The sequence below is a fragment of the Grammomys surdaster genome, unplaced genomic scaffold (genome assembly GCF_004785775.1).
Source record: "Grammomys surdaster isolate TR1022 unplaced genomic scaffold, NIH_TR_1.0 172, whole genome shotgun sequence".
Taxonomy (NCBI): domain Eukaryota; kingdom Metazoa; phylum Chordata; class Mammalia; order Rodentia; family Muridae; genus Grammomys; species Grammomys surdaster.
This window is the reverse complement of record NW_021604620.1, coordinates 2283154-2306190: the sequence shown is the minus strand read 5'-3', so window position 1 is coordinate 2306190 and position 23037 is coordinate 2283154. Positions and strand designations below refer to the sequence as shown.

The following is a 23037-nucleotide window of genomic DNA, read 5'->3' as shown; positions in this document are numbered from 1 at the left end:
GAGGGAGAGGGAGAGGGAGAGGGAGAGGGAGAGGGAGAGGGAGAGGGAGAGGAAGATGGAGAGGGAAAACACACACAAGTTCACTAGCTGAGATGAGGAGCCCAGGCTCAGGGGTGAGCCAGGCTGGTGAACTAGACCTTCACCTTGCCTCAGGGTGGGCAAGGATGTCCCACTGGCCAAGCTCCTTACCAGCAGCCTGCATCTGTATGGCTCATTGGCTGGAAACTATTACTAGGCTTTTTAAAGGACTGAAGGAAATCAAAAGAAGACTATTTTTTAATATATGAAAACAACATGAAATTCAATTTTCAGTTTCTATGCATAAACATTGCACTGAAACTCAGCCTGCTGTGCAGGGCGCTCCACACTGTAGACCTGAGGGGTGGGGACAGAGAACACAGCAAAGGACACAGGCACCATGCAATGAGCCCTGTGAGGTATGAAGGTTAGAAGCCTGCTGTTAGTCACAACTCCCCACCTTTGCACTGATGGTCTGGGCTACGGTGAGAAGAGCAGAAACAGGAAAAGGATGTGGAGCCAGATGTTCTGTCAGAAAACAGAAAAACAGTGTTCTCAGGAGGTTAAAATCAGGGCTGGGACACAGCTCAGTGGAAGTACTTGCCTAGTACGTGCACGGTCTGGGTATCACCACGACCACAAGGAAGGAAAAAAAGTCTAACATCAAAGCAAGGATCCAGAGGAAGGGCGAGCAGAGATGCATTAATGATGTACTGTCAACAGACCTTGAAACACAATCAGCTGCAGGAGAGAGCCGAGGAGGGACACCACAGTGTGACACGGACAGATGTCATGCTGGCCACCACCACGACATGGCTGCACAGTGAGCTACTCACTCATCGGGCTCCTGAGAGCCAGTGCTGGCATCTCCATCAATCCAGAGAGAGAGAGAGAGAGAGAGAGAGAGAGAGAGAGAGAGAGAGAGAGAGAGAGAGAGAGAGAGAGAGAGACCGGAATTATTAACCCCTCGGCTCCACACAGGAAGCCATCACTGAGCCTGAAACAGCTCATCAGCTCCTGAGTCCACACATGCTGACAAAGGGTCCTAAGGCAAGTGGGAAGGGGAGTGCATCTAGGCAAGCGATGAGTTACGTTTGAGAGGGTGCTGAGGACATGGAGAACCACACATCCTGCTGAGGACATGGAGAACCCCACATCCTGCTGAGGGCATGGAGAACCCCACATCCTGCTGAGGGCATGGAGAACCCCACATCCTGCTGAGGACATGGAGAACTGCACACCCCGCACAAACCCTGTCACCTTGAGAGTCCAATTGTTCCTATCAGTGATGCTGGCATTACACTGGATAATTTCATCGTGGAGAATCACTGCCAGCAACTGTCTACAACAGACTCTTTTTAAAGTGCTGACCATTGAACTACAGCTAGGCAAACACTCTCTCTCTGTGAAGCTGCACCTGCAGCCTTACCTACAATGAGCCCTTAGGTAATTTCCTTGTAAGTTACACACTGAGTAAGTCATCCACTTCTGGCCCAGGGTAACTGCTCAGTGTTCATTTGACTTGAAGTCACATCTCTGCTGACAGAGAACAGTGAGAAAGTATCACATGTGAGATTGCGCTGCTGGCCAGGCCGGTTCCCAATGCAGGGAATCCACCCCCAGTGACACACCTCCTCCAATACCGCCACACCTCCTGGTCCTTCCCAAACAGTTCCATTAACTGTGGAGCAAGCATTCAAACATAGGAGCCTCCAGGAGCCATTCTTATTCGAACCACCACAGTCATGTACTTGCTTGTGTTTAGAACTGGGGGAAGATAAACCTTAGTAGTACTAATACTGAACCCTTAAGGTTTGCTTCACCCACTAAAACTTCTACAAAGTAAAATTTTTAAAATGAAGTAGGGAGAGGAACAAGCTGGTTCAGCAGGCAAAGGTACTTGCAGCCAAGCCCAAGGATTTGAGTTCAATACCTGGGACCCACATGGTAGAAAGAAAGAACTAATCTCCCAGGCTGTTCTCTCGTGTCCATATGCATAACACACATACACACACACACACACACACACGTCCACATGTGTGCCATACATACACACAAATGAAAATTAAAGTATAGTAAAAAGAAAGTTCCATTTGTCACAGGGTGGCTCAGAGCCCCAATAGTTATTTGGTTTTCAGGGTGAACAAGATAAATGATCCTCTGTCTAAGAGGTATACACAGGAGGGTCAGAAGTTCAAGGCCAAGCTCAGATGCATACCAAGTTCAAGGACAGTGAAGACTATATGAGAGTCTCAAAAAAAAAGAAAGGGAAAGAAAAAAAGAAAAACTCTCTGGAAATAAAAACAAAACCCAAAGTATACTATATGCCTACACCCCTCCTTCCCACAGCACTGCTGAATGCACATGTGTAAGTTGCACACAGGTTCTCAGTAAGGGGGAGACAAGCAGACATGTCTTGACCCCCCAGAGTCTCAGACCTTTGTAAAGGCCTGAGAACTTGACTGGCGTGCTTTGATCCCAGCAACTGGGGTAGGGGTGGGGGTGGTGCTAAACTTGAGGGTAAACACCTAAAAAAATCTCAGGACTCGAAAGACTGAGCAGGATGAGCACATAGATCTGAGGCTAAGTACAGGCCAAACAGTGAGACCCTCTCTCTAACAGAAAGGATGAGTGAGTGAGTGAGTGAGTGAGTGAGTGAGTGAATCAATCAGGCAACAATCGGCAAATCAGTGACTCCCTTACTTACTCCCATTCCCTATAAAACCTTGTCCTGCTGAGGGTTCGAGGCTGCTCCACCTTCCTGTCCTGCTGTGTCAGGGTTGGGTTAGAGGAGAGCCCAAGCCCGAGCTTGTAATACAGAGACCCTGATGCGATTACATTGGAGTCGGCCCCTTGGTGGTCTTTTGATGATCATAAACACTTCCTGGTACAACAGAAACACCCCACAGATGTGCCCACAGGCTAGCAGAATGCAGGCAAGTCCTCAACTGAGCGTCTCCCTTCCCATGATTCCAGGTGTGTTGAGGTGTGTTGGTAGCTAAAGAAAGTTCCTGATTCATAATGTCTAGGAAAGGCACTTCAGAATTTCCATGCAATTCCATCACTGTCTTATTGGAAGAAACTTTAGAATAAACTCCTTGAAGAAGAAAGGTCAGAGCACTCAGCCTGAAGGTGCATACCGAGTGTGTGGCTTCTAAGACTCTAACCCGGGTTCTCCGGAGATCTCTCTCCCTGAGTCCATGCTTTGTTAGTTTTTGACATATCACCCATTTCATGGGGTACAAACTCAAGTAAGGGGTTAAAACATATGAACTTGGGCCAAGACAGCATCAATGACACAAGCAGGAGACTGGACCTGCCCCATGGTGACCACAATGCTGGCCTCTCAGTACCTGGTGAAAGCAGGGTTGTGTTCTGTCATGGCAACGAGCAGCTTCAGGGCGTAGGCTGGAACTGGGTCAGGCTCCATGAGGATATGCTCATACCTGAGGAATAAAGCCACCAGTCATGACTCAGTTTCTCTCCCTTATATGGCCCAAATGTCAGGAAATGACAGACTGTAACATCCCAACATCTGGGGGAAAGTGTATCTAGCTACAACCACAGTACTTGCATGGATTACTGATTACTGTTGAAGTTTCACAGTGCTAACACCCATTCATAAAGCACAAGAGAAAGCCAGCACTGAGCTGTGCAGCCAGCAAGAGACCTGGGCATGGGGTGTCCATGCTAGTGTCTCTAAGTCACCTCACATTTGGGTCCCGTGGTGGACACGAGGCCCAGTGTTGCACCCACAGCTGTGTCCACAGTGACAGCCGTGGCTAAGACACAGCATAGTGGCAGTGGAGACATGTGGGTCAATAATCACAAGGGGACAGACTCCGGATGATGAAAGAATTCCACATTTGTATCCCCTCATGCAGGCAAGCACAGACACATGAGGACTCGCTGCTCACTGTAACACTGCATTCTCATGCTCACCCCACCACATTCTGTGTGTGTGTGTGTGTGTGTGTGTGTGTGTGTGTGTGTTTTACTGGGAATGTAAGCCAGGGCCTTGCACCCACTGGACAAGTGCTCCCACACAGAGCTACACCCTAGCCCAGAATCCTGTGCCTGAAGGAAACAAACTAACTTCCAGACATTAATTGAGCCACAGGAATGGAAATGACAAAATCTGAGTCGCAAACATTCCTAGGCAGTGTTCCCACAGCAGCTAACTACAGTCTGTTGCCATTGACTGGAATCTGTCTAAATCTCAAACACTTCAAGGAAATGTCTTGCAACCTGGGAGGAGGAGGAATATGCTCCTCCCCAGATCCTAAAGGATGACGCCCTAGTAATTATGAAGCCATCACGGCCCTGATGATTTTACAGGTATCAAGAGAATTTTCTTCTTTAATGAAAAGGAAAGGAGGGCCGTGTTTATGTTCCCCAGGAGAGGGACACCGGGTGTAATTCTGTCATAATGACACAGCAAAACGTTTTATCAGCATGATCCTTCCAATGCCAAACACTCAGCTGAAAAATGAATATATGAGCACACTGCAAAGCTCAAAGAATACATGTTTGTAATTGTCATAGGAGACCAAAGTCGGGCAAAGCAGCAGACTTCCCCTAGGCCTGTTCTGTAACACCTTCCTCGACCATGAAGTTAGAGCAGGAAACCCTTTGCCTTTACCGTCATTCTCTGCACCCTTCCTCGGCACTATGTGTTGTCTTCTCTATAGTCCTCATCGATAAATGAGGTTGCAACAGACTTGGAAGCTCACTCCTCGTGAGGAGAATGAGGCCTGCCATCCTATCTCCACCAGCCCCTCTGCTTCTGCTGAAGACACGGAGAGCAGGCACTGCCTAGCGCCTTTGCTCGGAGCCATCTTCAGAGATTAAAACCCTCCAGGACACACCCACCCACACCCCCTCCCCCACCGTGTGAGGATGCTTATGGCTGTGCATCATGGGAGAGCCAGATCCATCTCAAGGTGAAAAAGAAGTCTTCTAGTCTCTCTGGGCACCTGTACTCATCATGTATGCACAAATCCACACGTAATTAGAAATAAATAAATGTTTTTAAGTTCCTGGAAAAGACTCCACTCATTCTCAGAAATGATGTGACCTCCACCCTGTAGCTAAACTCCAAGCTGTGTTATGTGTCCCCCTCCCAGGTCTATTCCTGGCTAAGGATAACATCTATTCCCATTGGTCAGCAGCCATTTGGTTGTTATCAGTTCCACAACTCCAAGTGGGTAAAAAGGACCCAGTTTGGGGATAAGAGCTGGGAACTGCATTAGTTATCCTACCCTAAAATTAGTTATTTTACCCTTGATGGGCTAAAAGTCCCATCAAGACTGTAAATCGAGGCCGTCTGTATTTACATTTGTGTGAATAGACCCAGCACCTCCAAGGCTCGACCTCGCCTTACCGTGCGGTCAGCTCTCAGAGAGCACAAGACAGCTCATCTCTCGGCTGTCGTTGCTAGTGATTTAGACACCAAACTCCTGAGAGGACCTGATTAATTAAGAAGGTCGATTTGGCCTTAGACTCCATTAAATACTGTCTGCTCTCCAGCAGGAACCTTTAAAATCTAACCTTGTCTGTCCACTGTCTATAAACCGGGGAGATTTTCTGGACGATGTGAGATCTGCCTCTCCAAAAAGGAACCCCCTTCTCATCAGTAAGGCAGGAGCACTGTCCAAACTCCAACCCTCAGAGGACAAGGAGACCTGAAGGGAAGGCCAGAACCAAGCAAGGACATGCATACATGGGTAGATGGACCAACAGACAAACACACAAGCCATGGGACAGAGGTAGCCAACAGCTAGCCTCGGTCCCCTGGACATGGTGACAGAGTCATCACAGAGATCCTGAGCATGGGATTTGATAAAAACCACGCCCTTTGCTCAGACAGGCAGGCAAGACCGACACCACCTGAAATGTCAGACTTTGATTTTATGTTTCAGAGTGGACCTAGTTCTAGGGAAGGCACTTCAGACTCTCACCACTAGCAAGTCAGAGCATGATGGCATGCCTCCTCCTCTGTGGCAACTCCATCTTCCATGCCGCAGACTGAGGGAGGCTTCAGGCAAGGCTGCTATTCCAGCCGGCATGCTCACCTGACTGACTGCAGCCCAGCCCTGAGGAAAGCCACAATCTGGCTTTCATGCACAGTAATGCAAAAACGTGTAACCTTGCATTTAATCGTGTAAAGGGTTAAAGGGAGAAAAGGTACTCTTTTTAACAACACTGTGAACACGAGGCTGAGGGAGGATTGTCAGTTCAAGGCCTGCCTGGGTGGCACAGCAAGTTCCAGAAAAGCTTGGGCTGCAGAGAGACACCCTCTCAAGATAAACAGAAAGTACTCTGTGTGATCCTGCGGAGGGTTCTCTCCACCATGAGGACTCCACTTAGAGTCTCCCCACCCTCCCTGGGAGCTCCGGGAATCTCTGTTCCATCCTTGCTATGTGAGCAACATGGCGACCAGCAGGAAGACTATGCCCCTCCATGTTCATCTTCATCCCTAGGCTACCGATGCCCCTCCCTAAGGAGTCTGGGGAAAGGGACAGCCCACCCCTCTTACTTCTGAGATGCGCCAGGAGAACTCACAATCCCATGACCCACTAGTCTTGAATCACAACCCCACCCCTTCCCCCAGCTAGGAACATCTTTTAGTTTGCATCAGAGTACTATACCCAGCAAAAACAAAACAAAAACAAACAAACCCACCAGAGGCTTGTGAAGAGGGACTGAGACCTCTAGCTCCTCCACAGTGGAATAGCTGCGGACTGTGTTCAGACCTCTCTAGTATGAGAGCATGTGCAAAGACACAGGGACATCAAGACCCAACCCCATTGTGGGACCAGCTGGTCAGAAGCTCCCTTGTAAGATACACAACCCTGTACGAGTCAGCAGCATGGTGCTTACTGGGGTAGCAGCTCATCCCTGATGAGCGCCAGAAGACTGCTGTCAGAATCGCAGCTGGCCTCTTCGTCGCCCTCCTCTGGCTCCTGGCTCACCAGCAGGGTTGTGGTCTCCGAAAGCAGCCGCAAGCTGAAGAGTCTCCACTCCACTGGAACAAAGAAAAGAATTCTAAGACCATGAGGGGAGAGAGAGAGAGAGAGAGAGAGCGCGAGCACAAGAGCGCAGAATGTGTGCTCATCATGGTGGTACACCAACGGTGGTGAGGACCAGGTCACCCAGGTCCCCAGCAGCAGCCAGTTATTTCCAACAAATAAAACCCAGACTGTGTAACCAACTCTCAGTGCCATAGCTTCACTCACCATTCTGGCTCTGAACCAAGGAGACCAAGGGCGGCAGGATGTAATCCATGACCTGGAAGAGAGGGCAGAGGCTGTAGCTTGGAGCTCTGTACAGAAAACAGGTGCTGGGCACCAGCCCTGATGTGTCCACAGGCAGAGTCACTATTAGAGGAATCACAAGACTTAGGGGGTGTGAGACAACATCTGGGTTAGCAATGTGTAGGTGTAATGGTGGAGAAGGCCTGGCTGTAGAAAGTGAGGCAGCTGGTCACATTGTATCCACGGTCAGGAAGTGAGACAGCTGGTCACATTGTATCCACGGACTGGAAGTGAGGCGGCTGGTCACATTGTACCCATGGTCAGGAAGTGAGGCGGCTGGTCACACTGTATCCATGGTCAGAAAGTGAGGCAGCTGGTCACATTGTATCCATGGTCAGGAAGTAGAGAGATGAACGCCAGTGTTCATTTTGTCCTTTATAGTCAACCCAGGCCACTGCCTATGGAATGGTGCTGCCCACATGTGGGGCCTCCTGCCTCAGTTTACCTAATCTAGACAAGCTCTCATGGGTATCTCAGGGACTTGTCTGCAGTGATTCTGGATTCTGTCAAGCTTCGTACTAAGCATCACACTCCCCTTAAGCCAAGTGAGAAGCAAAGGCCCTGGCTGGAAATCTGTCTCCACTCCTGGGACCTGACAGTGGATTGCTGTGTAGAATACATTGACACAAACCCTGTGAAGGAGGCAAGTCAAAAACTAGACAGAAGATATGAAGAGGGCAATCTCCAAAGGAAAGAAGCACCCACAGCCAGCAGACACACAGTATTAATCAACCCCGGTGACGTCAAGTACCCAGAACCTGAAAGAGAAAGCCCTTTATACCCAGATAATTTAAAACCAAACAAAACAGTCAGGGCCTGCAAGTCTGCGTAGAGGGATTCAGATACTACAGCAAATTAATAGTAACTTCAATGACTTAATACAGCAAGTTAGAAAGCCAATTCACACCATCACCCACACTCCAAAGACTTAACGATTCCACTTCTCTGTGACCTGATTACATGGATAGACTGGGGAAATCTCACAATTGTACTTAGTGTGTGTGTGTGGGGGGGTGTCAACTCACAAAAGAACATAGACAGCATAACAGTCCGAATTTGAAGGACAGTGCTGTGCAACCCTGCATACATGTGCAACCCTGACCATGTGTGCAACGCTGCATACATGTTCAAAGTCCTTCAGAATCTAACTCTACTTCGATTTTGTTTTTAATTAATGCTGCTTTTCTTCGCTATCTCAAGGCAATGACAACAGAGCCTCACAGTGACAGATTCTACCTTCAGAAGTGAGAAGGAGCCGCAGCGGAAGGAACCTGCAGAGTATGGAAATTTAAAACTGGAACCCAAGTGCTAGCACACTGAGGAGACTGCTCCCGTTTAAAGCACTGACGTCTTTAGCAGAGGCTTCTCACTAAGAAATACGTGAGGGCTGAAGAGATGGCTCAGGAGTTAAACACCCCCTCTGCTTGAGAGGACCAGAGTTCAGTTCCCGGCATCACATTGAATGACACACAACTACCTGTAAGTCAAGCTCCGGAGAGTCCAGCGCCCTCTTCTGGCCTCTGTGGCACCTACCTTCAAGTCTACACACCCTGGTAAGGATGCACACGCCTACACACATGAATGAAAAAAGGAAATACATAAAAATGTATTGTGTGAGCATTAGTGTCCACTCAGCAATTCACAGTAAAGGATGGAAAAGTAGAAAAGTGGAGAGACCATCCATGGTCAGGGTGTGTTATACGAGAAGTGGGGAGGCCGTGGTCAGGGTATGTTATAAGAGAGAAGAATAAATGAACTGAAAAACAGAAAGGAAACAAAAAGTAGAAAAGCCATCTGATAGCTTTTATTAACATTCTGTTTTTCAAAACAGGGCATTGCCTTTCAGCTCCTAGCAAGGGAAAGAAGACCACCACTCTTTCAGCAGAAAATGCACCTTAATATATAACGACCCTAGAAAAAAGGAAAACATGAAAACACAATTTAAAATATTAAGTAACTACAGTTTTCAGGGCACAGGACCAAGAAATGTTTTTGGTTTCTGGAGTTGTAAGGAGGAGGAAGAAGAAGAGGAGGAGGAAGAAGAAGAGGAGGAAGAAGAAGAGGAGGAAGAAGAGGAGGAGGACTCGAAGGCAGCTCAACAAGTAACTCTGCAGATATTTCTCTATCTGCCCACAGACTGTACTTTAAAGACAATACTGGTGGAGGAATGTGTGTAACTGACACATCCTAACAGACACACGTGATTCCTGTGCCGACACCATCAGGTACAATGTTTATACAAACATAAAATAAAGTATATAGATGAGCTGACAGTGTCCACAGGGATCTCATCACATTGCTATCAAAACACAGCAGTTACTCGGTCCTAAGTGTGATCATTTGTAAATGTGTGCATATACAAACATAACCATAAAGGTTGGTGAGCTAGGGCTTCTGGGAAGAGGAGGTATGTTTGGCACAGCCACTGGGCATCGGATGTTGGAGCCTGTGATGACCAGGCTACTTGGAGCTTCCTCTCTGCCTAAGACAGACCTCTGTTGTCTTCTAATGCTACAGGTCTGAATTTGTGGATGGGGAGGGCCAAATATACTCACTTAAAAACAGCGTGGACAGAATCAAACCAGCTCTGTAGAGATACCCATCTAGAGACACCAGGCAAGATGGAGAACTAAATTCTGAGGGCAGGCTGGCCTTTCAGTCTGCCCCAGGTCCCTGGTGCTCACACTCCCACAGACAGCGCTGCCACAAGGGCACCGAGGTCAGGGCGAGCTGTTCGGACAGTGTGTGTGACCGCATGGGGCCCAGCCAGCACCAGGGCAAATGTGTAATCACTTGATATTTCAGTATGAAGGCTTTTCCATAAAACTGCATGCACTTCAATTTGTGTATTTAAAGCAACACTCTGAAAATGGAATGTACAGGCCACAACGCCACCAGTCCAAGGTCCTCACAGTATCTCGTTAATTACATTCTCCTGAATGCAGGCAGAACTCTGTCTGAAATCACACTGGGAAAAAAAAATCCATGTCCACTCTGCAGGGCTGACCAGGCTCCTAGCCCCTTCCCATACGGGGATACGTGGGTGGGGCACCAACAGTACTTCTAATCCAGCCAGGTATTTTAGAAAAGGATTGATTTCACCAAAGTGAGGGCTCTGGCAAAGGATTGGCGAGATAAAGCTGTCTCCCAAAGGTGACATTTAGACCTGAGTGGTTCAAATGCTAATCCACCACCCTCGGGAGGTGTTTCACCTGTACTGTGCCTCTTCTAGGGCAGAGAATAAAAGCAGCTAGGGCTCATAAGTCCTCACCTCTGTGATCGCATGCTAGAAACAACAGACCCAAGTACCTCAAAATGTCACCACTGCCTTCTCTCTGATGGCAAATGTGACTCTTCCTCCCACCTCCTCCCAATACTGCCAGTCAGGTTCCCAGCAAGGTCTCCCTGGCCAAGTAAGCCTGACTTTAGGACAGTCCCTTCAGGCTTCCTTTCTTAAACATCTTTCCCCAGGGAGAAGATGCCTGCTCAACTCTAGGCCTGGTCAAGCAGAACCATATACAATGTATACCCTCTGCCTCTAGCAGACACTTCCCATGCCGATTCTCACTTAACTACCCATGCGCACTCAGCTCACAACTGTGTCCTTACACAATCAGGCACAGACCATCAGACTGCTCAGGGCCGCCGTACCCTGAGGGTCTCCTATCCACAGTACACCCTGCATTCTCCAGCCTTCCTTTAAAGTGCTGGTTCACAAAAAAAACCTTACTACACATAAAAGAAACTCTACATTTCAAGTTACTGAGGCCAGATAGGAAGGGAGAAAGATAACGGAAGAAAAACACTAGTTATACTGAATCTTTGCCTAACTCCCATCTGTGTGACCAGGAACAATGCTTTACCCCACGTGGCACCTATTTCTGGGATGCTGACAGAAGTTACCAGAAGCAGGAACACTTTCCCTCCTCTAGGGAGGTCCGGCTGTCTCAGCTCTGCATACTTGACAGATTCAAACCAAACAGTGCTTTCCCTTTTTGGAAAGTCAAAGAAACATTCTCAGTGGGACCATTTCCCTGTTACCTGATGCTGTTTTGGGCTAGCTCACACTCATTTTCTCTTCTTTGATACAGTCTAGGACACAAACCCAGGGAATGAGGCCACCTACAGCGAGCTAGCTATGTGCTTTTCCCGCCTACGCATGCAGCAAGCCCCCTGCTATCAGCTACCATAATCAAGACAGTTCCCTGCAGATATGCCCAAGAGCAACCTGATCTAGACAGTTCCCCATGGAGACTCGCCCCCTCCCACTGTGACGCTACATTGTATCGAGTTGGTAATTAAAGTGAACTTGTGCACAGATCCGGTATTGTCTTATACCCCTCTCCATGGTCAGGTCCCCCCACACAGTGTAAGGTGACTCAGACATGCCTGTACTGGGTGAAGCTGACCTCAGAGAGCCCACTGGAACTAAATGGCCTAGACATCCCAAAGAAGTAGCTGGGCTGGCTGCATGCTTACCAAGAGTTAAACGCAGTTAGCTGCTTCCATGTGAGCAGGTATTGATCAGGACCCTTGAACACAGTATGTGCTGAAATCTAAGACAATCAGAGGCTCCCTGAGGTGTGCATCTTTTTCCTCATGCATTCCACTCATGCCCAAGGAAAGATAATTAGAAGATTTCCCATGAGCCTCGGCATTAGAGAGCATTTTATGAAGCGGTAACGTTGTGACGATGCCTTTTCTATCATAATTGAGGCTGCCGTGGCAATAATTAGCACACTTGTGTTTCATGATTGGAAAACACACTAATTAAATTTCTATTTAAATGCAATACAGATATTTATAAACACTGGATCTAAACAAATTAGCCATGAGGTTATTGTTCATTAAGCAACAGGATCAATAAGTAACATCTCAATCAAAGTCCTTGGACTCACGGCCCAGCAACCATGACTGTGACTGGCTCTTTCCTATTAGGTATGCATGGATTGTGGACCAACTCTATCCCTGCACACTATGATGAGGTATAAAAGCCCCAAATCCTAACATGATTAAAGCCTGAAAAGAGATCAGGGAGCTTCGAGACCTATTTCTGGGTGGAAGCCTGTGGTAGGAAGTGATGGACTCTGGCAGGAGACGTTCACCAACCAATCAAGACAAGACCCCTGGGAATCGCTGGCTCCTGCCAGTACAGGGATCTAGTGAGACTCCTGGTACACAGCTCTGTGCAGGAGAAGGGATCTAACTCTCCACGTAGGGCAACACCAGCTCTGCCACCAAGCCCTGGCCACTTATCCACTCCTAGAACACAGAGAAGCATGCCCCTAGAAGTTATGGTCTCTGATGTCTTCTGCACATAGAAGGCTGTAGTGTGACAGGGTCTCAGGTGAAGATGAGGCTCCTAGCAGAGCCCCAGCACAACCATCTGAGGAGAAAGGACTGCACACAGAGGCTTCAGAGACGACACAGGACTACTGAGCCAGAAGCACAGTGTTACTGACGCCACAGAGAAAGGCATGTGGCTGTCTTCTGATGCTGGCATTAGCAACTGCATGAAATGCATATAAACAAAAACATCTACAGGGACCAGGAAACCATAGCAGCAACGTAGATGTGGAGAGAAAACACATGCAAAATGTCTACAAGATATCTTCCTAGTACAGAAGAAAACCAAAGTCCCAATCAGTGGCTGGGCGGGCAGCATGACTACAGCAGGAGCCAGAACTAGGGACTTGGTAAGTCACAAGTCACAGATTCACTTGCATGCAGCCTGAAATCCCAGCACTAGAGATGTGGGGGGAATCCCCCCAATGCCTGCAAAGCCCTCCTCCACAGGTGTGTGCTACTGGCTACCACAAGGAGAAAAGGGTTGGAAGCAAAGAGATAGTCGGAGAAACTCACTCCTCCCCAACCAAAATTGGAAGCAGCTTTCCAGGGCTCTCCCTGCTTTTTTTGAATGGTTTCTCTATGGGATGAACACCTGTCAGCCCAACACACGTGTACATGGGATTATCACGTAAATGACGGAGGGTTTCCCTAGAAACTGACCGTAGAGCGGTAGTCGGCTAGCAGAACCGGGTACTGGATCACTGCTTCGAATGCCGACAGGGTGATCTTGATGAACTCCTCTGATGCCACGATGCCTAGGGTCACAGACCACAGAGGTGGTTACTGCAGGTATCCACCACCCGGGCCCTGCATGACGCACGCGTGCCAGAGGCCCAGGCTGCTCACCTATGGCTCCGTCAATGTTCGTTTCCCCCAGGTCAATTGACTTAATGTGACTCTGAAAAAGAACAAGTATCCAATAAATGATGGGGTGGGGGTGTTCAGAATAACTCTGAAATAAAATTTAGGTCTGAAATAAAACTTAGGTAGGTAGCATTTGGTCTGAAGCCACACCTCTGATTCTTAAATTCAAGGAAAAAACTAAATACATATATTACAAAACACTGTAATCACAGTTTAAAATATACTTATATAAATATTATACATAGTAGTTACATATAATATACTATTCACATATACGAGAAGGTGGCTCAGTGGTTAAGAGTTCAGTTCCTAGCACGTGAGTCAGACGGCTCACAACTGTAACTCCAGCTCCCGGACCTCTGATGCCTCCTTCTGGAAGCCACAGGTACTGCACACAGATGTGCACAAACCCCACATACAGATATATACATACACATAATTAAAAAGAAGCGTTTTAACTTTTTAAGATTTATTTTATGTGTATGAGTGCTTTGCTCATATGTGGATCATGTGCCTGCAGTATCCAAGGACTCCAGAAGAGGGCTCTGTATTCCCAGAACTGGAGTTAAAGACAGACAGAAGCCACACAGGGTGCCGGAAACTAAACCCAGGTTTTCTGCAAGAGCAACAAGTGCTCGTAACTGCTGACCCATCGTTCTCCAGGCCCCTAAAGTAAATCTTAAAAATTTTACTACACATAAGTTAGAACTACACATAAATTAAAAATGATTTTGAAATACACAAATGAGATTTAATGTTTCAGTAAGTCAGCCGTGATAACAAGCGTAAGCCAGTGACAACATCTTATGCAGTCATCCCAACACTAGGAGACTGAGGCAGAGGGCTGTCCCTGAGTTTTAGGCTACCCAGGGATACACAGTGAGTTCAAGGCCAGCCTTATCTACAGTGTGAAGACCTTGTCTCAAAGTCTCTATATGAGAACAATCCAGCTGATGCATAACCCTCTCAAATGCCACCTTCGCCATCACTACCTGAAGCTAACAAGAATGACGCCTAATGCAAGTGATCTCCATCGTCCCAAAAGTACACAGGGTCAAGGTCAAGGTGAAGCAGAGGTCAAGGCCTCAGTGCAGGTCTCAACACTATCTCGTGCCTGACTTTGGATTTAGCACTGTGTTTAGTTCCTCCAAGCCCCCTATCTACAGGGGACTTCTATATACCGCATACCACAGCACCATGTGGGAGGAGAGACTGAGAAGCTTCCACTCCAAGTCCCTGGCTGCAAGATCTGAGCAGGACAGCTGTTCCCTGACAGTGAGCTCAGGGAGAGGATCTCTGTCACATTGTGACAGGCTAAGCACCCATGTTCTTTGCACACAGTCCCATGCTACCACTCATGCCTTCAGCTCACAAACCGTCACCAAATACAATGCTTCGTACACACCAAACAGCAGGGTTGGGGTTACAGCTTGGTAGCAGAGTGTTGTCCTGGATCCAATCCATCAAAAAGTATGATAAAAAGCAAATAAAATATGAGGACCATAGAGCTGAAAGTAACTAGCTATAACCTATTAACCCAGAGCAGAAGTTGGTCTGCTGTGATAAGATTTAACCAAATATGGTGGCCTATGCCTGTAATCCCAGCAATCAAGAGGCTGAGGCAGGAGGATCAGTGTGAGTCTAAGGCCTGCCTTGACTGTTTAGTGAGTTCAAGGTTTACCTGGGCTACATAGCAAGATACTGTCTCCAGAGAATTAAAGAAAAAGAAATCCATAAATAAAAAGGCAATGCACATTATACACCACACAGCAGGCTGTGCCTGCATCACACAGCAGGCTGTGCCTGCATCACACAGCAGGCTGTGCCTGCATCACACAGCAGGCTGTGCCTGCATCACACAGCAGGCTGTGCCTGCATCACACAGCAGGCTGTGTGTGCACTGTGCTATGGAGAAGGGGCCTCTCCATCTACTAGTGGGGTGCACAGCCATAGGATACTCAGTTCCTCACGTGGACTCCCCATCCCAGCACAGAAACCACAGCTCAGAATCTACCTTTCCAGATGTTTAAAAATATTCCCACATGTGAATATCACTGAACATTTTAACTAAATCTTTGAGCTAGATCTTTTAAGTTTCATTTCTCTTTACAGGGAAGGCGTTTGCCGGCACATATTTCTGTGCACCACATACATACCCAGGCCCACAACAGCAAGAAGAGAGCATCAGCTCAGGAGGCTGGAGGGTCGTGGCTGTGAGTTGCCACGTGGGTGCCAGGACCTTGAACCCCAGGTTGTCTAGGGAAGCAGGCAGTGCTCCCAAGCACTGAGAAATCTCTCCAGCCCCTAAGTCGTTATCTTTTACTAAAATTATATCAAACTATACAGGTCATACAAATGAGACAATATTTAGCCATGTAAGTGCTTAGGGAAGCAACCCCTCCATTGGTAGGTAGCTGGGCTTCCCCAAGCCCGTGCTGTTCCTTCTCCTTAACCCTTTCTTTTGCCTGGTATCCCAGAGCATCTCCAGATGGCCACTGGCAGCATGGACAGCAAAGCTGGAGTCTCCACAGGGGAGGGGACAACAACACACACAGACCCCGTGGCCAGGCCAGCTGGAAGAGTGAGGAGCAGAAAACATGAGTAAAGGGCTTGCTGCCAGGCCAAGGGCCACCTCAGTGTTTACAGATCTCCTTCCAGGAGGCACAACAGACTCCACAGTGAGATGGGAATGGGTGCTTGACAGTGCAAAGACAGAAACGTCCTCACCAGAACATTCCTAGGGCTACGAGTAAGCACATGGTCATTTGCTTTACAACATAGCAGGATACCATCCCTGCTTTCTCCACAACACAAACCAAGAGCCATCAAGAACTCAGCACTCACTTGTCAGAAAGTTTACACACAGGTGGGGAGCACCTTGGCTGTCAATCTACACTTCTATAAACTGGCAAGGTCGGGAGAACCCACAATGCACTGTCAAGTCCCTGTCCTGGGCTCATCAACCAGGATGCAGGAAATACAGGTCTTGTCCATCAGGAATCTGCCCAATCATTTCCCTTTCATCTTTCTTTCCTATTTTCTGGTCCAGTTCAATGGGAGCTTCAAAAAACAAGGACCTGTAGGAATGTCCCCACAGCCTCCCCAGCAAGGGGAAGAGCAATTGGCAGTTAGCTAATCCCTGTCTGGTGGAGCCCGGGAAGGCCCAAGATGGTTTAAAAGTGACCATCAGCAGTCCCCTTAAGACCCAAATTTCATTCAATTGGGGGGAAATGTTTCTATAAAGCTAATTTCTGTGCTCATATCCCATATGTAACTATCTAGAACGTTCTATCATAAAAGAACACGAGCAGAACAGCCACTCCAGCAGTGTCCAGCTTACCCAACCACTGGGTTTGTTCCAGAGCAGAACTGAGGATGACAGGAAGCTGTGCACCTGCCAGCAAGGATGTCAGGTTCCCTCAGCTGCACAGATGGAGACTGGCCACAGCCTCCCCCAGTCGCCTTCTATTTCGATCCACTCTAGAGCAGTGGTTCTCAACCTTCCTAACGCTGCGACCCTTTACACAGTTCCTCACAGCGTAGTGACCCTAACCATAAAATTATTCCATTGCTACGACAGAACTGCACTGCCGCTACTGTTATGAACTGTAATGTAACTATCTGATACCCCCCCACACAGGTTGAGAACCACTGTTCTAGAGCCTCCTCAGACCCCGTGACCCAGTGCAACTGAAGCAGAATTGCATACAGCTGGGAGGGAATCTCTCACGTTACCATGGCTGCTCTGATGAGGATGGCAATGTTCCTTACATGAAAGAACAAACCATGGCCTGGTGCCATTAGAGACACACAGGGACACTGCCCCTGAAGGTCACTGCTTTACGGACCCTTGTGATAAGTGAAGACACAGCAGCTGTGGGCCTCTCTTCACACCCACTTTACCCAAAGCCAACAAGTTCTGGTGTATGCTATTCCTGGATACAGCTGGCACTGAACACCTCGGATCTAGGCACGGTTTTTAGAAAGCTAAACTATAAGAAGCTTGGTGTGGTGGAGAGTACTTGGACACTTTTAGAAAATACGGAAAAGAGCGTTGAGCTCCAGATGGACCAAGTAAAAGCTTGCCTTCACAAAGCTGTTAGGGCACAGCAGGGGACAGAGGGGACAAGTTAGGGCACAGCTCAGTGGGACAAGTGCTTGCTGAACAGGCACAAGGACCCAAGTTCAATGGCCAGCATCCACACCAATGCTGGGCACAGCAGTGGCAGTGGGCACAGCAGTGATTGTGTGCACCTGTAACTCCACACCAATGGTTTCCTTTCCGATGCTATGATAAACACCATGATCAACAACAAATTGTGGAGGAAGGGGCTTGTTTTAGCTTACAGGTCACAGTCCACCACTGAGGGAAAACAGCAGGGCAGGAGCTTGAGGTAGTAACCACGGAGGAACACTGCTTACTGGCCTGCTTCCTTTGGCTTGGTCAACTAATTCACTTATCCAACAGGCTCACCTGTCCAGGGATTGCTCCACCCAGGGGGCTGGACCCTCCTACGTCACTGGCAATTAAGCAAACACCTCACAGACAGGCCCACAGTCCAATCTGTTCTAGGCAATTTGTCAGCTGAGATTCCCTCTCCCCAACAGAGCTGGCCTGTGTCAAGCTGACACCTGGAGATTACTGTGAAAAGACTGGAAGATGTAGACATGGAGACCTAGACACTCACTGCCAGCTAACAAACTCAGGGTTCTGGAACAGACCCAGTCTCAAAGATAAAGTGGACAAGAGATCCAGGGTCAACTTCCAGCCCGAATATGTGCCAGAAAGGCGGGCACATTGGCAGCATGTATGTACAGGCACACACAGTGCATTGGCAGGCATGTATGTACAGGCACACACTGCTCCATGTATGGCTGTGTGTGACATTCTTCCACATAAGCGCCACAGATTTCAGAGATGTTTAGCAAATCTTTGCTAACCAAAGTGAAAAACAAATGTTTTCAAAGCTTTAGATGCCAGCCTCCACTGCCTATCTCCAGGGGTTGGAAGGCATGAAGCCGGCTGGTTCCTTCAGCTGACATCAGAAGGACACGGGAACTGGAAGAATATTTTTGCTAATTTCTAGGAAGATTTTTAGCACACAGGAGCAACACCTGACTCAACAGCTCATGACAAATGCACAGATAACTGAACCAGGTGGTGGATTCGACAGTGACCTGTGCTTTCCAGTGTCACTCAATGCCAAGAAGGTACAAACAGATACAGTGAGAAAGTCATGAAGTGCTCTAGGAGCTGCCATGATGCACACTGGGAGGAATGCTGTGTCAACTAGGAAGATAGCCCAACAACCATCTCATTCCTGCATGTGCATGTGTGTGTGTGCCCTTAGACAACTTTCAAGAGTCAGGCCTCTCCTTCTATTGTATGGGTCTCAGGCTCAAACTCAGGTCAAGCTCGGCTACAAGCACCTCTAACCACTGAGCCCATCTTGCCAACCTCACACTAAGAAGCCACCATTTTATTCATCCAATCTCCCTTCTGAGAACCGAGATCCAGAATGTGAAGGGTTTTTTCACACCAGAATGAACCAGGCAGGTTGTTTTTAATTCTCAACAAACCACAGAAGACCAGCAGAGAGCAGACCTGTTCCTGGAGAATGAGGCCCTTCCTCGGTGTGGCCTCCATCCCTGCCTCTAAGCCCGTGTGGTACTATCCCTGAAATAGTTGCAAACACTTTACTCCTCAAACTCCACAGCGGCTTCCCTGGTTATGGAAATTGTAAAGTGTGCTCACTGCAAGCAGAGAAAAGTCCAGACAGGAAAAGAGGTCGGGGAGGGAGAGAGGAAGAGAGGGGGAAGGAACTGGGGAGGAGGGAGGAGAACACGCAGAAAAATAGGACTCACCCATCTACACAACACTGTGAAACACTCCACAGCAGGCTACAGAAGCCAAGACTGTTCTAGACCCTGACGTGTATGTGGTGTTCTTACAGCATACGGTCTTGGTAGGAGACAGACAAAGAGCGAGTTACAGGTAGTGGCAGATGACCGGGGTGGTGATTACAGATGCAGGAGAATGCACGGCCCACTGCAGGATTACAGATGCAGGAGAATGCATGGCCCACTGCACAAACCTCCTAGACTTAAGGATTCATACCATGAGGACAAAGTTGAAACTGAGCCCCAATGCTTTGACCTCAGACACTGCTCTTCAATGTGTGTCCTAGAAACATCACCTTCTCCTCTAGGAAGAACTTTCTAGAAACAACCTCACTCATGAGCAGCAGCAACAACATTCCCCCCCACCCCCTGCCCTGAAACAACAATGATGCTGAAATGCCACCCTGCTTTGTCTGTGCCTCTATGACACCCTCCAGAGCCTCCATGACGCCCTCCAGCCTCCTGAGCTTATTGTAGCCGGCAAGGTCAGGCTCCAGGTGGCAAGTGACAGGACTTAGCGTGTCCTGCCTCAGCATGCCCACAACACAAAACACTGTCACTTCCTGGGCCACAGCACCATCAGGAAGATCAGTGTATGCAAACCTGGAATGAAAGTCACATGTCAGCTGGTTTTTCACGTCTTCCCACATTCTCAAAATTAAGTAAAAAAGAAAAAACGGAGCACAACTGAGTCTAACTTAGCAAATTGTCACCCTAGAGAGACGTGCATGTGGCTGGCAGCAAGCGGGTTAGTAACACAGCATTCTTAGCCCCCAACCCGTGTCTATTCAAATGCTTAACTCAGTATCTACTGAGTGTTTACGTGGGCTTTTTACCCTATTAGGGGCTGTCTCTGAACAAAATACATTATCAGGAGAGAATGTATTTTCCCCAAATGTCAAATTTTATTACAGAGAACAGATAAAAATATAAAAAGGTCACTTTCCTACAAACAAATGCCAACAGGCCTTTCAATTCCTCCCTCCTCACACCCGTGCAGCAGCCAGCAGCAATGGCAGTGGTGTTAGCCAGACATGACTCCTGCTACTCACAAGAATCGTTCCATAGCTGAAGAGAAACTCTTCTGTCACAACTTGAGGTCGAAATACCTGTGGAATGAGTTTCCACAGATTAGTTCTCTAGAGGCATCAACAAATTTAGTCCAAGACAAATGGCAGCAGGGTCTGGTTGCAGTAGAGGTGGCTCTGATCTGGAGGACAAGCATGGAGGTGGCATGTGTTACCTGAGACATGACCAGGTGGAGAACCACAGGCATCATGGGGAGGCACATCTTCAGCTGCTTCCCCTGAACCGTGGAGGGGTGCTTCCGGCCGGACACGTTTGCCAGGGCATTGAGAATGTCGCCTGAGAAGGACATCAGGGGAGGTATGGGGGGGGGGGGTAAGAGACCAGAGGGCAGGAGCCTCTGGCCACAGGTCCATCACAACCCAGCAGGTGAGGTGGTTTACCTTCAGTCTACAGTCCTGGGTAGCCACAGAGCCTTTTCATTCACTTTTGTGTGTATGAGAAAGGATCTCAGGTAGCTCAGGCTGGCCTCCAAGTCAATATGTAGCTCAAGATAATCCTCCTGCCTCCACCTTCCAGGTGCTGAGTCTACATGCAAGAGCTGGTGTTTCCAGTGTGTGCCACTATTCTGGTTCTATACAGTACTGGGAATTAAACCCAGGGCTTTGACCATCCTGGACAGGAACTCACCAAGCTAGCCACATCCCTAACCCTCCCCCAACACACACATATGCTGGTGATATAGGATACATGTGACCTCTGGGGACAGAGTGTGATGACCTACATAGCCACTATCAACTGACTTCTAGCCTATACGTAATTTATAAATAGATATGATACGGTAGTGGTCTGATAAATTTATTTGTATTATTCAATTGATTATTATTGCTTATTGCTTTAAAAAACTAATTTAAAATTACAAGTAAAGAGATTATGAAGCACAATTTGAAAAAGAAAAAATTAAAACAATGTTCAAAACTTTTAGGATTAAGTTTATTTTTATTTATTTATTTGTGTGTGTGTGTGTGTGTGTGTGTGTGTGTGTGTGTGTGTACATGTACATAAGTGCAGGTGCCCAAAAGGGCATCAGATCCCCTGGAACTGGAGTATAGATTGTCGTAAGCTGCCTTGTGGGTGCTGGGAATTGAACCACTTGTTCTGGATGAGCAGCCTGTGCTCTTACCTGCTGAGCCATCTCTCCAGCCCAATTTCAGAGAAACAAGAGTGAACAAGAGGTGATGCAGAAGCCACCCACAGACAAGTGAGCATAGGCCCCGAGAAGGGACAATGCTGTCACTTACCTAGGATCCGCGGTGGCTCCTGGACCATGTGCTGGATGAGGAGATCCAGGCACCTGGCCAGGTATTCATTCCCACTCTGTGGCTCCTTGCCCGGGGAGGTCTTTCTGCTGTCTCTCTCGATGTACATCACCAGCCTGCGAAGAACATGGGCAAAGATTACTGCTCATGATAGGATAGCCACAGAGTCTGTCCTAAAGTGCCACAGAGTCATGTGTTTGCAGAGGTGGAGGCCCAGCAGTGCTGACCAGCCAGGCAGTAACCTCACTTCACAAGCTCAGACATTCATGCAGAAGAAAAGAAGGCTGCATTAAGTCTCTCCCCATGTTACAAACAGCACTCCAACTTCATTAGCCTTTGGTCAATGGAAGGACACATTTTCTAAGTGGTAGATGGTGGTCAACAAAGACATTTGCACACCAAGGGTTCTCGGCCTCCCGGGATCAGAGGAGAACCATTGGTACCGGCCCTTCTGTTGGTCATTGATATTAAACTATGGACACAGATCCACCAGGCACGCATGTACCCATGCATGTATGTGAGAGAAGTGTGCTAAGAGCTGTCCTGACCACTTATGAAGCTCAGTGTCTTCTCATGTGTTGACTGAGCATCTAGAGTAGGCACATGGGAGAAGAGACATGTGTGTGAAATGACGCATGTGTGAAGGGCCTGTTAAATCTTGTTTCTTTTTCTCCGGAATGTTCTGGTCCTTGGGGTTACTTGCTCAATGGCGTATTATTCATGTGACAAGTGTCGTCCACTGTTCTATGGCTTGATCTGGATTTTTTTTGTTTATAACTTTGCTCTAACAGAAGTCCCTAACTTTAAGTTAACAATATATAGTATTTCCTTTATAGCAGGGCTTGTGAGTCCTTTCAGCAGGATCAAGACCTAACTTCACAGTTGTCAAGAGTCTGTCTTGCTGCCTCCTAGACACTTCTTTGCCTCACCCTGTCACATGCAAATGTGCTACATGCCTACCTGATCTTGCACAGTGTGACTTGGACAGAGGTTTACTGTCCTACCCTGACATTTACATAAGGAAGTACCTGGGTTATGATTTGCCAACCTTTCCCTATGGCTGCTACCCCAAACTTCTTGGGTTCCCCATAGTTTCTCTCCCTCTGGCTCTAAATACTGATCCCACACACAGTCCAGCATTTACCACTGATACTGGATCAAGCCTCTCTGAGAGTAGTCCCTACACATACCACAGGCTGGCACTGTGTATGAGAGTAGTCCCTACACATACCACAGGGTGGCAC

At 47.9% G+C, this 23037-nt stretch overlaps 1 protein-coding gene across 1 annotated transcript in view; it reads right to left on the bottom strand.

Moving 5' to 3' along the window:
- Ulk4 (unc-51 like kinase 4) overlaps positions 1-23037 on the bottom strand; it is a 293994-nt gene that overhangs the window by 182143 nt on the left and 88814 nt on the right. Inside the window, exons 23-30 of the mRNA XM_028767390.1 lie at positions 21776-21909; positions 20692-20813; positions 20501-20557; positions 13530-13581; positions 13344-13438; positions 7257-7308; positions 6901-7045; positions 3372-3464 (exon numbers count right to left, since the gene is read on the bottom strand). Of these exons, the coding sequence (XP_028623223.1) occupies positions 3372-3464; positions 6901-7045; positions 7257-7308; positions 13344-13438; positions 13530-13581; positions 20501-20557; positions 20692-20813; positions 21776-21909 (750 nt within the window). The remainder of the gene's footprint in view (positions 1-3371; positions 3465-6900; positions 7046-7256; positions 7309-13343; positions 13439-13529; positions 13582-20500; positions 20558-20691; positions 20814-21775; positions 21910-23037) is intronic.